Source organism: Oryzias latipes, chromosome 20, assembly GCF_053564925.1.
Source record: "Oryzias latipes strain Hd-rR chromosome 20, Olatipes_Hd-rR_3.1".
In the NCBI taxonomy this organism is placed as follows: Eukaryota; Metazoa; Chordata; class Actinopteri; order Beloniformes; family Adrianichthyidae; genus Oryzias; species Oryzias latipes.
Genome location: NC_136256.1, coordinates 7,114,745 through 7,129,148, shown reverse-complemented (window position 1 = coordinate 7,129,148; position 14,404 = coordinate 7,114,745). Strand labels below are relative to the sequence as shown.

Below are 14,404 nucleotides of genomic sequence, written 5' to 3'. Positions count from 1 at the left end.
TGCCTCATAAATGAAGTTGGGACCATCAGTTGTGTTGTGCAGATGTCAGGTGGATACACAGCTGATAGTCCTACTGAATAAACTGTTAGAATTTGTATTATGGCAAGAAAAAAGCAGCTAAGTACAGAAAAACATCATTACTTTAAGAAATAAAGGTCAGTCAGTCCGAAAAATTGGGAAAACTTTGAAAGTGTCCCCAAGTGCAGTCACAAAATTCATCAAGCGCTACAAAGAAACTGGCTCACATGCAGAAAGCCCCAGAAAAGGAAGACCAAGAGTCAACTCTGCTACAGAGGATAAGTTCATCCGAGTCACCAGCCTTAGAAATCGCAGGTTAACAGCAGCTCAGATTAGTGACCAGGTCAATAGCAGAGTTCTAGCAGCAGACACATCTCTACAACAACTGTTAAAAGGAAACTGTGTGAATCAGGCCTTCATGGTAGAATATCTGCTAGGAAACCACTGCTAAAGAAAGGCAACAAGCAGAAGAGACTTGTTTGGGCAAAAGAACACAAGGAATGGACATTAGTGGAAATCTGTGCTTTGGTCTGATGAATCCAAATTTAAGATTTTTGGTTCCAACCACCATGTCTTTGTGCGACACAGAAAAGGTGAACAGATGCACTCTACATGCCTGGTTTCCACCGTGAAACATGGAGGAGGAGGTGTGATGGTGTGGGGGTGCTTTGCTGGTGACACTGTTGGGGATTTATTCAAAATTGAAGGCATACTGAACCAACATGGCTACCACAGAATCTTGCAGCGGCATGCTATTTCACCCAGTTTGCGTCTAGTTGGACCATCATTTAATTTTCAATAGTACAATGACCCCAAACACACCTCCAGGCTGTGTAAGGGCTATGTGACCAAGAAGGAGAGTGATGGGGTGCTGCGCCAGATGACCTGGCCTCCCCAGTCACTGGAACTGAGCCCAATCGAGATGGTTTGGGGCGAGTTGGACTGCATGAGCTGGACCGCAGAGTGAAGGCAAAAGGGCCAACAAGTGCTCAGCATCTCTGGAAACTTCTTCAAGACTGTTGGAAGACCATTTCAGGTGACTACCTCTTGAAGTTCATCAAGAGAATGTCAAGAGTGTGCAAAGCAGTAAATCAAAGCAAAAGGTGGCTACTTTGAAGAACCTACAATATGACATATTTTCAGTTGTTTCACACTTTTTGTAATGTATATAATTCCACATATGTTAATTCATAGTTTTGATGTCTTCAGGGTGAATCTACAATTTTCATAGTCATGAAAATAAAGAAAACTCTTTGAATGAGAAGGTGTGTCCAAACTTTTGGACTGTACTGTATATATATAAAAACAAAGCAAAAAGAAAAGCCTCTCTCACCCTTCAGTGGGGGTGGTTTCTCGCCCAAGCTCGGGTCCTCTACCAGAGGCCTGGGAGCTTGAGGGTCCTGCGCAGTATCTTGGCTGTTCCTAGCACTACGCTTTTCTGGACTGAGAGGTCTAAGGTCTTTCCTGGGATCTGTTGCAGCCACTCCTCCTTCTAGTTACAACTAAAGTTAAACTGATATGATGTTTTCCCATCTAAAGTTTTCCATTGTCAGTCCAATCCCATAAGATAAACCAGTTCTTTAAATACAACATTTTATTGTGCACCACTTAATTTTACTTATTATGTTCATATTTATTCCAATATTATTTCTTAATGAATCATTTCAGCTTTTTTGAATCTTAAAACTCATGTCGTTTTGGATTATTCTTAAGCCTTTTGTGCTTTTCTATTCTGCCCCCACATCTTCCCTCATCTTTAGTTGAGAGCATTAATAAAAAGTTCCAAAAAAGGTTTAATCACTTACAAAAACTACAAAGAACCAGCACCACTCTGAAAAATGCTTTGTTCTCCTACTCAACCACACTTTCATTCATGTAAAACATTAAAAGCGATAAAAAGACAATTAATGTTTTAAATAAAAAATGACTAATATAATTATGGTAATATTTCTAGATATAAGATTAACAAAAATAAATCAGAAGCAATGATGAAATCTGGACGGTGGCCCTCCCAACTTGATTAAGCAGTAACTTTCCATTGGTCTAAACAAGGTTTCAAATATTTGGGAGTGATTCTGACACCCCAACCAATACAACTTTATGAAACCAACTATACAAAACTACTAAACCAGATAAAGAACGACTTGACCCGTTGGGAAATTTTACCTTTGTCTTTATTGGGCAGAGTAGAAACAGTGAGGATGAATGTGCTTCCGCGACTTCTGTTTTTGTTTCAATCTCTTCCGGTAAACATTCCTGTATCAATGTTCAGCAGGTTGAACAAAATAATCTCTCAATTTATATGGCAGCGAAAAAGACCCAGAATTAAACTGAAACGTTATTTTTACCAAAAAATAAAGGTAGTCTGGCTCTACCAGATCTAAAATTATAATACTGGGCGGCTCAGTTCACGGCTGTCGTGGACTGGATCAGAGAGGACGAGGAAGTAAAATGGATTAAAGAGGAACAAGGGGAAACTAAAGGGGTGCGGTTGTCTACTCTTCCATTTATTGACCTAAAATCTTTCAACAAAGTAATAATTGGAAATGAGTGGATCAAACACACTCTAAAGTCGTTAAAAAAATGTTACTTGACACAGGGTCAATTTCCAGAGCAATGCCTATTGTCGGTAATATAGACTTTCTGCCTTCAACACGGGACCACGGTTTTAGGACATGGGCCACTAAAGGCCTTATTACTCTTAACCAGCTGTTCGATGGAGCAGAATTTAAGTCTTTTTCACAGCTTCAAGGACAGTTTGGTCTCTTGCCGAATGATTTTTATAAATATTTACAAATCAGGCATTACATCATGAACCACAAAGAAAGAGACAGAATAATAAAAAACCCAAACTGCATAGAACAATATTTTACTACAATTGCAGAAAAAAATGTCCCAACTCATAAACACGATTCTAACTTGTATAAGAGACTCTCAACTGCTGCTAGACAGAATGGGTATAATATCAAAGAAAAATGGGAATTAGAATCCAACTGTATAATAGAAGACGAACAATGGGACAAATTTTGTGAGGACAGTCATAAAGGAACTAAAAGTCATCTATGGAAAGAATTTGACTGGAAAATCAAGATGCGATTCTTTCTTACCCTGCTGTCGATCTCAAAGTTTATTAGGGGTTATTAGAACAAAACATTCCTTTGAGTGCCATGTCGTGTTTGCTGGGTATATTCCCAGGGGATCTTGGTTCTGATCAGATATATAAAGTGCACATTTTATTATTGGTAGCTAAAAAAAACATAACAGGAAATTGGAAAAAGGTCGAATCACCATCTTTAACAGAATGGAAACAAAGACTCAGATATATTTATTTGGTGAAAAAAATGACAGCGTCCCTACGACTAAACACTGATGTCTTCAAACGTAGATGGCACACTTTATTTGGGGTTGTAACTGTAATATGTACCTTTATTCATGGTTGTATAAGTATCTGTTTAACTGAACTACCGTAATTTCCGGACTACAAGCCGCTACTTTTTTCCTGCGCTTACAGTCCTGCGGCTTATTCAGTGACGCGGCTAATTATTGGATTTTATTGGCGGCCGCCGTGTACGTATTTTTGGACACAGTGAATGGTTTGAATTCTCTAACATCAAACACAAGTCATTTGTTTTTCAACACACCTCTAAGCAGCCAAACAGCATGGACCTGACTTCAGGTCTTAGACACTTCAGTCATGGTTCAACAAAACGAAACACGCATGTCCAGCCGCATCCCAGAATCCTTTGGTGCCATTAGACCCAACGTGCACGTGATCGCCGCTACAATATGATGAAGCTTTCAAGTTAAAAGCAATCGTTAAAAGCAGCGTGAAAAAATCACCAACGGGTTTGGAAAAGCCGGTCAGCTGCGTGACGGAGAGAACAGCGCATGCTCAGGAGTGCATTTACCTCTGAGTCATAGTGACTCGGCTGGCTGCACGTAAATATGTGGCAATAATATCAGCCTTTATTTTGTCGGGACACGACTGGAAACACAAATTGACGTGGTCGTGTTAACGGTTTCTAAGGACTGAGCAGAGATTTGCATTGAAACGCTCACAGCCTCCGTGTGAGCTGGAGACTGCGTGTCGTGTGAGCTGCGGGGCCGATGGCAGTCTGAAGGCTCCCACACGTAACAACGCATCCGCCCCTCATACACAAAACGTACAGTATTAAGTCCGATTGCTCTGCACAGACACGATTTGCTCCGTCCACCGGCGCAATGGGGACGAAGCGCTCCTCCCTGTAGCCGCGCTGGCCAGAGCTGTCGGAGTAGATAGGAAGGGGAGACAAGGAGCGCGCGGGAGCGCGGAGGCGTCGAGCCATTCTGCAGGCTGCAGCCAGGGCTTACTCGAGGCGTCCGCGGAGCAAGTGTTTGTTGTGGAAGGAAACTTCTGACCAACGCGCCGCGAGGAGGCGCGCGTATCGCGCTGAGGCGCGCGCTTTTCAGTCGTCACTGCTTTATTTTACTAGCGTGTTTTTTAAACAGCCCTGTTACTCCCATAACGCTGCCGCGACACAAGCGGAAGGAGAGCTTTACCCGTTCACCCCTCCATGCACTGCTGCTCATTCTTAAACACGTACAACAGAATGGCGAGCCGGGCGTTGGCCCCGCCTTTAGCCCCTAAGACTCATGGGAAATGGGGGATCGGGGATGTAAATTTCCTCATCATAACTGAGGGATGTAATGTTGATTATATGGTTACTGTTTGTAATTTTATGTGTGATACCTAGATTGTCAATAAGTTAAAAAAAAATAATAAAAATAAAAACCATAACTGAGGAACTTGTGAACAGAATAGAGGTGCATACTGTTTGGCAGATGCAGATAAACTCAAAGACATGAGCCTGAGGCGAAAATGACTCCACCCACTGTGTGCTAATAAATCACACTTACACTCTGAGTCAGGAAGTGATCCGTCAGGATGACAATGTTGCCTAATTCATGCGGCTTGTACCCCGACGCGGCTTGTGTATGTATAAAATTAGTTAAACACGTGAAAATGGGTGGGTGCGGCTAATAATCGGGTGCGCTTTGTAGTCCGTAATTTACGGTACTTGTCTCATATTTTCTCAATGGAATTTTTGTTTTAACTTGGAAAAAAAAATACTGTACACCTTACTGGATGGGGATTTGTGGTCAAATGTATCTCAGGGAATTGTTGTTTATTTGTTGTGATGAGAAACCAAAAATAAAAAGTTAAAAAAAAAAAAGACGAATAATGTAGGTGAATCAGGTCTTTTCCAATCATGTCAATGTCTGTTTCAGTTGTCAGTTGGATAACATATTTGGCCATACCTCTTCAAACACACAATTGATCAGTATATGACATTGTATATATCCTGTAAAAAGCCATGTTGAGTTGAACTGGTCAGTGTTTCTAGTACTACAACAATCTCCATCAATCAATCCATCCATCCATCCATTTTTTTAAACCCGCATAATCTCTTTAGGGTTGCTGGAGCCTATCCCAGCTAGTCTTGGGCAAATGAAAAGAACAGTCCATTGCAGGGCCACGCAACCACATCCTAAATTTTCATTCACACCTAGGGTCAACCTAAAATCATCAATCATCCTATGAAGCATGCTTTTGCAATCTAAAGCCTTGAAGTATTTTTGTTGTTGTCTATTGGGCTTTGGTTGCAGTCACTTTTACTTCTATCAATCTACTGCTTCTATCAATTACTGCTCTGGTCCCATAAGGTTCTTTTTTTTTGCCAACTTCTTCGAGTCAATCCACATCCTACTTTATATTTTTCTACTGTGTCTCTTTTTCCTTTCAAATCCTTTTTGTCCTTGTTTCTTCTCCTTTCAAGGAACCATAAATGACTGTGTTTGTGTACTTGTGCGCTAAAAAATTGCATTTTTGGTCCTTTTTGAAGCTAAATAAACCACAATTTTCAAAAGATCAATGTCAAATGTATATTATCAACAAGGTATTGATGGTGTTTCAAAATGAAGTGATTTTATTTGTATTTGTTTTACTACTTCCTTCTTCTTAAAGCTAAAAGTAAAAAAAAAAGAATAACAGCAGAGGCAACTGAATATATTCTGTGGAATAATGCTGGGCATCAATTAAGGCCAGCTAATAGGTAGGTTGAGCAGGCTGCTTTTTTAGTGGTGAACCAAAGACTGGTGCACTCCTCATCAGTGGGAGGGAGAGACAGAAAGCGTTGAAGGAAATGACAAGAAAATGAATACTCTAGTGCTGTATCTACATAAACCAAAGATACTCCGAGAAAGGAAACATATGCGTACAAACAGCTGCCCAAATACAGAAAAGAGCATGAGTAAAGACCACAATGTAATCTGAAGAAAATCGTCATGATATCTAACACACAGAAGTCCCCTTAGTGTCAGATCATCTTTTTGGAAGTGTCTCAATTCAGAATGTGTTACACAATGGGAAATACATTATCTTTGCATTGACAAATGAAAACCTTCTCATTAGGCCTTTCATTTTGTGATGTATCTACTTTTACCTACTCTTCTTCAGAAGACATAGAAAAATAAATGTAAAACTAAAAGCTTTGATCAACACAGAAAGGTTGTGGCGGTTGTGTACAAACAGAAAATAATGAAGCCATCAAAACTGGACAGATACTCTTTTATCGTAAAAGGTCAATGGCGCATACTTGTATAGAGCTTTTTTACCAACAAAAACTCTGCAAACGTTGCATTCCTGGGCCAAATGATATCGATATTATTTCATAACAGTATAAAGAAATGTCATAAGAGAAGTGTAACTTGGAGGCTAATGAATAAATGGCTGAATGAATGTCAGAAAAACCCAACTAAGTTGCATCTAAATCAAGACAAGCTACCAGCAAATCACTCAATGGGGTTAGGGTATGTCTAATTTCAAATGCCAGACCCAAATATACACTGCAAGAACAGCCCCACCCCTTATAGAAAGAGGTCATGAATTCCTGAAATTATAATCACTTTTCTTTAAATAAACAATAGAAAAATCTATAAATGAAGTAAAAGAAATGGTTTTACCAAAAATTTCTAAAATATTTATTTAAACTAAGATTATTTTGCTATTGAAAAAACTTTCTTGATAAGATTATTTTTCTTGCAAGACAGAAAATAAAATATTACTTGGAACAAGGGTATTTTTACTTTCTTAAGATTCCGTTTTTGCAGTGCACATTTGGAAAACAGTATTGAACTCCACCCATTTTCTAAACCCGCAATATCCCTTTTGAGGTTGCCGGAGCCTCTTCCCGGCTACTGTTAAGTTATTGGCTAAATTATTGAACTGAGCTTGCAAATCAAAATTTCAGCTTTGTTTTCTAAAAACCTGCAGTACTTGCACGGGTAAACCCTGTAAGTACTGCAGGTTTTTGGTTTCTTTGGGCCTACTTGCACAGCACTAATGGGCTCTTTGATCAAGAGGGTTAAAAAAAAAACCATAGGACATGCCTGCATCTCACCTCACGTCACACTCACGTTTAGTTTTGCACATGTTTATAGAAAAACATGTGCAAAAACATTTGTCTCTACTTGCTCACCAAGTAACCTAAGATTTTGATATTTTTTGAGGGCCACTGCCTACCCCGTGCAGATTTGCCAATTTCTTTGCCATCAGTTAGCCTGTACCCAACTAAAAAACAGAGTCCAACATAAAAGCAGAAAATACAACAGAAAAGCACAAAAAGTCTTAAAATTGGACTCACCTGTGGTGGAGGTGTGGCCACAGCAAGTCACCACATAAAAATAAAGAGAGAAAAAACATTAAACAAAAAAATCATTATTCTTGAAAGGTAACAAAAAAAAGAGACAAATTTCCATGTTAAAAGTTGATTATAAAAAACACCAAAAACAACCTTCTCATGAAATGTACATTTTCGAAGTTGTAACACGTTTACGATGGTGAAAAACAGGAGTTAATTACACACTGAAGAGAGAAAACACACTGACAGCACAAACTGGATGCACAAGAATGGGATTAGGATTGTAGTGGTCACCACACACTTGAATAAAAGAGTGATTGTCATTTGGAGAAAGTTTTTATAGGTATCGGGGTAGACACTGATTGGTTAATGGCAGCACACCAAAAAACAGCAGCAGTGTTAATTACAAGAGCATCCTGGCAATGCATCATGAGGAATTAATGCACTCACAGATTAGAATCAAGCCAATCTAAAGCCCCAGTTGGTCAACATTTTAGTCCATGCAATATTCATACACAAACAGTCCAAAGTGAACAAGAACCAGCCAAGTGTTTAGTTGTTTCCATTCCAGGCAGAGTATGCATGGGTGTAGTTCCTATTCTATAGACACAATGTTATTGTTATCCTTGAACTACCCAAGCTGGGAGAAAGGGTCATGCATGGCAACAAGTCTTCTCTATCATTGGGTCATTCTATGTACTTCTACTGAAGTCACGGTTGATTACAACCAACCTTCCATGGTGGGGACAACTGGAGGGGTCACAGCTGGTGTATCCACTGGATCAACAAAGCTGGGAAAGAAAGGCTTAGCTGCAGGGTTGAGACCAGACCCGTGAAGTCCGAGTGGGAAGCCAGATGGAGGTGAGGATGGAGTTAGATTGTGGGAGGCCTGTGGGGAGCAGCTCTTTGCGTCAGGGGTGGTAGGGCTTTTAGTAGACGATACTGACGAGCGCGACTTCTTTTGGCTTGATTCGACACCTTTTTGCTCTTTTGACTGTGTTTCTTGTGCTGTTGTTTTAGGGGATCGCAGGGGTGCTGGACTTGGAGTGTTAAAGGATAGACCCAAGGGTGAAGGATGTGTTAAGGCCTCTATTTGACTCAAGTCAAATGACTCACTGTTGCGATGGGAGCTGTTCAGCAGCCACGAGGTATCTGACGGTGACAGAGGTGGGGCTGAAGCCAACAACTCACCTTGAGGAGAAGGACCTAGGCTAGCCTGGGAATCAGAGCTGAAAGCTGAGGTGTCTATGTCAGGCATGCCTTGAACAGAAAAATTTTGAAAAGAAGTTGAATTGTCAAAGACCCCGCTGTCCATTATGTCACCTGCTTTATCCTCAGGAGAGAAAGGAGGAGAAAAAGCCTGACTGCTGTGACCCAAGCTGGCGTTTTCAGTGTCCATCAAGAGTTCAAATGTATCATCAATGGGAGGAAAACCAGGGAGGGTTGCTTTGGTGGCAGAGGATGGCATTGTGAATGGAGATGCTGTTGCTTTCAACTCACTATTAAAGACCAATGGATTGATGGTAGCAGCAACTGGAGACACAGCTTCTTGGAACTGAGAGACAGGCCCCATCCCTTCCTCTAAGTCGTTCTTGTTCCATAAACTCTGGGTGGTGCCTGTGTCCACTAATGTTTCTTTGAGGTTTGATTGACTAGCACTCTCTACATCCATCACCGTTTCCCCACAAAGTTGGGAAGTTGGCATGGAAGAAGGAACAAATGGTTCAGCTGTGACTGCCCACTCTTCCGGAAGCTTCTTGCGACTTTTGCCCTTTTTTCCTCGAGCCCCACCCTTTCCGAGCTGCTCCTCCCATCCATCATCACTTCTCTCTCTCCTTGGGCCTATCCTATGGTAGTACTCCTTTGATAAAGGACTGTTTTCTCCCATCATTTGTGTATCTTGTTGGCCGCTTCCTTCCAGATGTTCATAAGACCCCTCATCTTTTTGTCGCCTTTTCTTCTTCTTCTTCTGTTTTCGATCTGATGCAGCACCATCCTTTTCCTCACCCCCTCCATAGACAGCACTTTCATGACTAGGCCAGGAATCAGGTGGCTCCTCTGAACTTGCTGCATGATTGTCAGTTTGTTTATCGTACACAACTGAGACACTTGGAGTGAAAGGTGGGGCTGTTGATAGGATACCAGTCTGGTCTGTCCAGGAGTCATCTAAGAGACCTTGTTGTGGGTAAGGAGAAAGTTTATGGTTGGTGAAAGTTGATCTGCAATTAGGATTAAATCAATAAATGTATTCATTACACATTCGAAAACCAATGTTAAGGAATACATAACCTTAACAAAGAACATACAACACTGTCGTTACAGCCATCTTCGATATTAATAGTTAATGACAACGACACCATAAAAACACTTGTATTTGTATTTTAAGAACATTCACTATCATTTGGAATATTAAAGCCCATGTCAGAAAGCCACTACATACATTTTGAGCATGTTCCCCGTAGGAAATTTTGGTATTTTGTGATACATGCGTGAATTATGTAATTCATAAGTATTTCTTATGTTTTTCAAACATCGATGTGCGCAGATGTCCGTCGAGGGTTTAAGGCAACCATTACTTACGTAACGGTTTTGAGCTGTTCAAAAATGTGGTCGGTTGAGAATTACTCAGTTTATGCATATCTTATGTAGTATATATAGAATTGTAAATCTTAGGCAAATCGTTCATGATTTTTCTGCGATGCATATGCAAATATGTGGCATGCTGCAACACGGTGAAATCTAAAGCTATGTTTGTGTCATTGACTGTATACGAGAACTGGACTGAGCGATCCCTTCCCCTCTGCATTTCGAACAGGAAGTACCCACTGCTTCTAAGAAGCCCAAATCCAATGGAATTCTACTCAGAAATACACAGCTGTCTATTTGTGTGATTAACCATTCCATGGTAATGATTCCTTTTTTTTTTAAATGTCTTTTGTTAATCCTAATTTTTTTCATATTTTTTCTGTAATGCAAGTTCTTCGAGTTATAAGCCAATCAGCTGCCTCATTAAAAGTATTTCGTGCCTGCTGGTCATCACGCTGAAGATTCAAATCTATTGATTAACAGATTTCGTGTGGCCTGCTTTCAGTGGAAGGAGTGTAGACCTTCAGCAAGCTCCCTTCTAAATGATGAGAGTGGTTGCCACAGAAACATTGTGTCCGACCAACTCGGACCAATCACTGATTACTGATGTCGTATAGCTCTAACAAGATGGAATTTGTATAGCCAATAACCAGCGACTGATTTGACCTTGTTTTATTGGAGCTAGAAGAGAACTAGGTCCAGTTCCATTTAAAAGTCTAAGAACTATGGGAGTCAGACAGAAGAAAATGATCTTATTATATCTATCATTGTACATTGGCACATCAAAATAAGATAACAACTAATACAAATAAAAATAAGCAGTAATTATACTTATATAATTATAACAAACAGTATTTCTTTTCCTAAATCATAATTACCAAACCAATCCAAGTCTTCCCTGTACAATTTTTAAGTAACCTAATTGCTCTTCATCCTTAAACTTTTTTTTATGTACCCGTGTTTGTGCATTGCTTAAACTTTATGTCCAGTGAGTTCCACAATCTAACACCATAAAAAGTGTCAATGGATTATATGTGTCTGATTCAGAGTTGTATGTGCACAAAGAATGCAGAAATTATGCCTTCTGCTATCATTATTATCTTCTTGAAAAAGACATAGGACTATGATGTGATAGAGAGTAAATAAATAGTAAAAATTTAACATAAATAAAGAATTGTCTGCATAAAAGGTTTTGAGTATGAAAACATTTTTTTTTATATTTTATTAATAAAAAGAAGATGGATGGAAGTTTGATGAGTTATGCATTCTACTGAAGCAGGATTGAAGTTTGTCTAAATACAAAATATAGTCTAGAAAAGCTAAAGTGGAGCACATGACAGGCCCCATGAGATCTCCACAGGGCTACATTTCATACTAAAAGTGCTGTGACATTACGGTGCTTCCCATCCAGTATGTGCTTTAATTAGAAAAGGTAAAAGTTGCATCAGACAGAGAAAGTTGACTATGGAACTGAGCATTTTAATCTAATTAATTAGGAGAAAAAACAAAGAACCACACATTTCTACTAATCCTCTTTAAACCAGTATTAAAACAAAAGTTACATGTCAGTGATTTTTCAGTGTTAACAGTTTTTTTTTACATACAAAGACTAAGTAAGGAGGGCTTTAAGAATGGTCATAATTTATGTTGAGTTCTATACAAAAACAGAATTTGTAGGGCATTTGACACCAAACAAAATTTATATATTTTTTAAGTAAAATGATTGTAATTCAAAACAGTAAGGACTCAAATACTTGTTTATTGGAGAATCTTTGAACTACTGTTGATCCAAGTAGTTGATTCAATATTTTTTTAAATGTGGTTCATGTGAAAAAAGCAGATGGTAGCATCTCTCGTCAGTTTTTATGGACTCATCCATATGCTCACTTCTGCTAGTTCAGTGTTGACTTCACTTGTTTTTTTAAATGTTGTCTTCCTTTTCCTCTCTCACAGATTTTCATTCAAATATTTTCAGCTTTAAACAGTTTTTGAATATGCTACAAAAAGCACAACTTTTTCATGCAAATTTAAATGAAACACATGCAGACAAAAAAGACCAGAAAAAAGAACACGATGGCAGCCACTGCACAAGTCAGATGAGCCTGACCACTTCAGAGTAAGAGTCTGTGAGCAACAAGCAGCTAAATCCAACAAAAGTAACCGAAGTAGCAAAGCTGTAAAAACGATCAAGCAGAATATAAACACGTTTTCTATATTAAATTTCATAAATGAGTAATAAATTACCAACTCATTCTGGGAAACACCTAAAGAAATGCTCATGTCACAAGAACTTTCACAAAACACGGTTTTATAGCTAAAGTTTTAAAACTTTATGAGTGTTACTGTTAGGATAACAATAATTGTTCCTTTATAAGTAATTTTTAACACTAGGCTTGCATAATAAATCGCAAATTTATTGGTGTCGCGATATCAAGCAGTGCAATTTGCATATCGCAAAGATCAGCGTAAATTGAAATAAATGGTTACCTTAAATATGCTAAAACAATCTTATGGCAGCTTGAAGTACTTGACAAATTTAATAAATTAATTAGTGCATTAGACCAATCGAATGGACTTCACATTATTGACCAATTGGATGAACTCCTTTTATGTTAGATGCTCGTTTTCTATGTAGACGAGGGTCATTTGGAGTAAAATTAAGGCTACTCTGTTGCGGTGAAATTATGTATTTAGTTGTTTTGCGATTTGTTCATGTATCCCAAGTTATATCGTCATACTATGAAATATATGACGATATAACTTGATATATTGCAAATAACAAGTTCCTAATGTTGTGCAGCCCTAATAAAACTAAAGTTTGGAAACTAAACATTTTTTGTTTATTGGTTTCCTTTATTTTGGGACTTAGACTGATGTAAAGTAACCTGCATGTTTTACATGTTTGAAGTTTAACATATCTGTATTAGAAAAAAAATATTTTAACAATGTAACAAAAATTAAAGCCAGCAACGATACTTTATGAACCTTCATTAAGAAAAGGTTTGAGCAAACAGCTTCTAAAATCTTGCCTGAATTAGAGAAAAAAGAAAATCTGAGAAAGAGACGAATGAGTTCTCAAATGCATCGTACCTGGAGACAGAGAGCTGCAAAAAGGTTCAGGCATTGGACTGGAGTCCTTGGGGACATCTGTTGGCTTTGCTATGCTTCGGGGCTTCCCTGCTTGGAGGGGGGATGGTCCCACCTCCATGGTTTTCTCTCTATCTCCAGGCTGGGACACACCTGAAAAACAAAGAAGGGCTATCAAAAATGTAGTGTAGGATTTGACGGCCACAAAAACCAGATTAAACAAAAGGTAAATAAATACGAAAAAACCCAAAAGCTCCCTAAAACAGCGACAAAAGAAATTAGGCTGATGGTTGATTTTAAAAATAGTAAAGACATAAAATGACTAAGTTTGACAAAACTGTATCTGAACAGACTGCAAGGTTTCTGAACCAAGAATGTTTTACCACAAATTGTTTTAAAAGTTCAACAGTGTCAACAGATGACAAGCTAGCTTCTCTTCCCAGAGAATTTAAACTATGGTGGCCCTGTGTGCAAATCACATCAACAAATCACTCGACGCAAAAAAATTGTAAAAATTCCCAACGACAATTAAAAAAGCAAAACAAAGATTAAAAAACAGCATTACATTATAGAAAAGAAAACAAATTCTCAAAAACCAAAACATGAAGAAAAAAAAAACATTTCAGAAAAAAAAGTAATGTCAAAAAAACTAAATATTAAGTAAGGAAAACAACACACACTGAAAAATCCGAAAAGGGCGAGGACTATGGGACATTGCTGATTGGATGATTATATCATTCATTCATTCATTCATTCATTCATTCATTCATTCATTCATTCATTCATTCATCTTCTTTACCGTTTATTCCCTTTCGGGGTCACGGGGTTGCCGGAGCCTATCCCGGCCACTTGGGCGTATGCAAGGGATGCCCTGGACTGGTCGCCAGTCTGTTGCAGGGTAGAATATCCTAGATCAGTGTTTTTCAACCTTTTTTGAGCCACGGCACACTCTAACCTTGACAAAAATCCTGCGGCACACCAGCATTCCAAAAAAAAAAAAAAAGATCTGATCTCACATGCATTTTTGTGATAAT

General features: G+C 38.8%; 1 protein-coding gene across 20 annotated transcripts in view; it reads right to left on the bottom strand.

Annotated features, from left to right (window-relative positions):
• The window catches only part of LOC101173180 (uncharacterized), a 200,672-nt gene that overhangs the window by 68,120 nt on the left and 118,148 nt on the right, over positions 1–14,404 (bottom strand). For 14 of the 20 annotated variants that reach the window (XM_023950293.2, XM_023950294.2, XM_078938285.1 and 11 more), the window contains 2 exons: positions 13,374–13,523; positions 8,430–9,872 (listed from right to left, as the gene is read on the bottom strand). The exons of 1 other annotated variant lie outside the window; for it this stretch is intronic. In XM_023950293.2, coding sequence (XP_023806061.1) covers positions 8,430–9,872; positions 13,374–13,523 — 1,593 coding nt within the window. Of the gene's footprint in view, positions 1–8,429; positions 9,873–13,373; positions 13,524–14,169; positions 14,259–14,404 lie in introns of those variants that run through there. 5 more of the 20 variants (XM_023950301.2, XM_078938296.1, XM_078938297.1 and 2 more) reach the window with 2 other exon arrangements.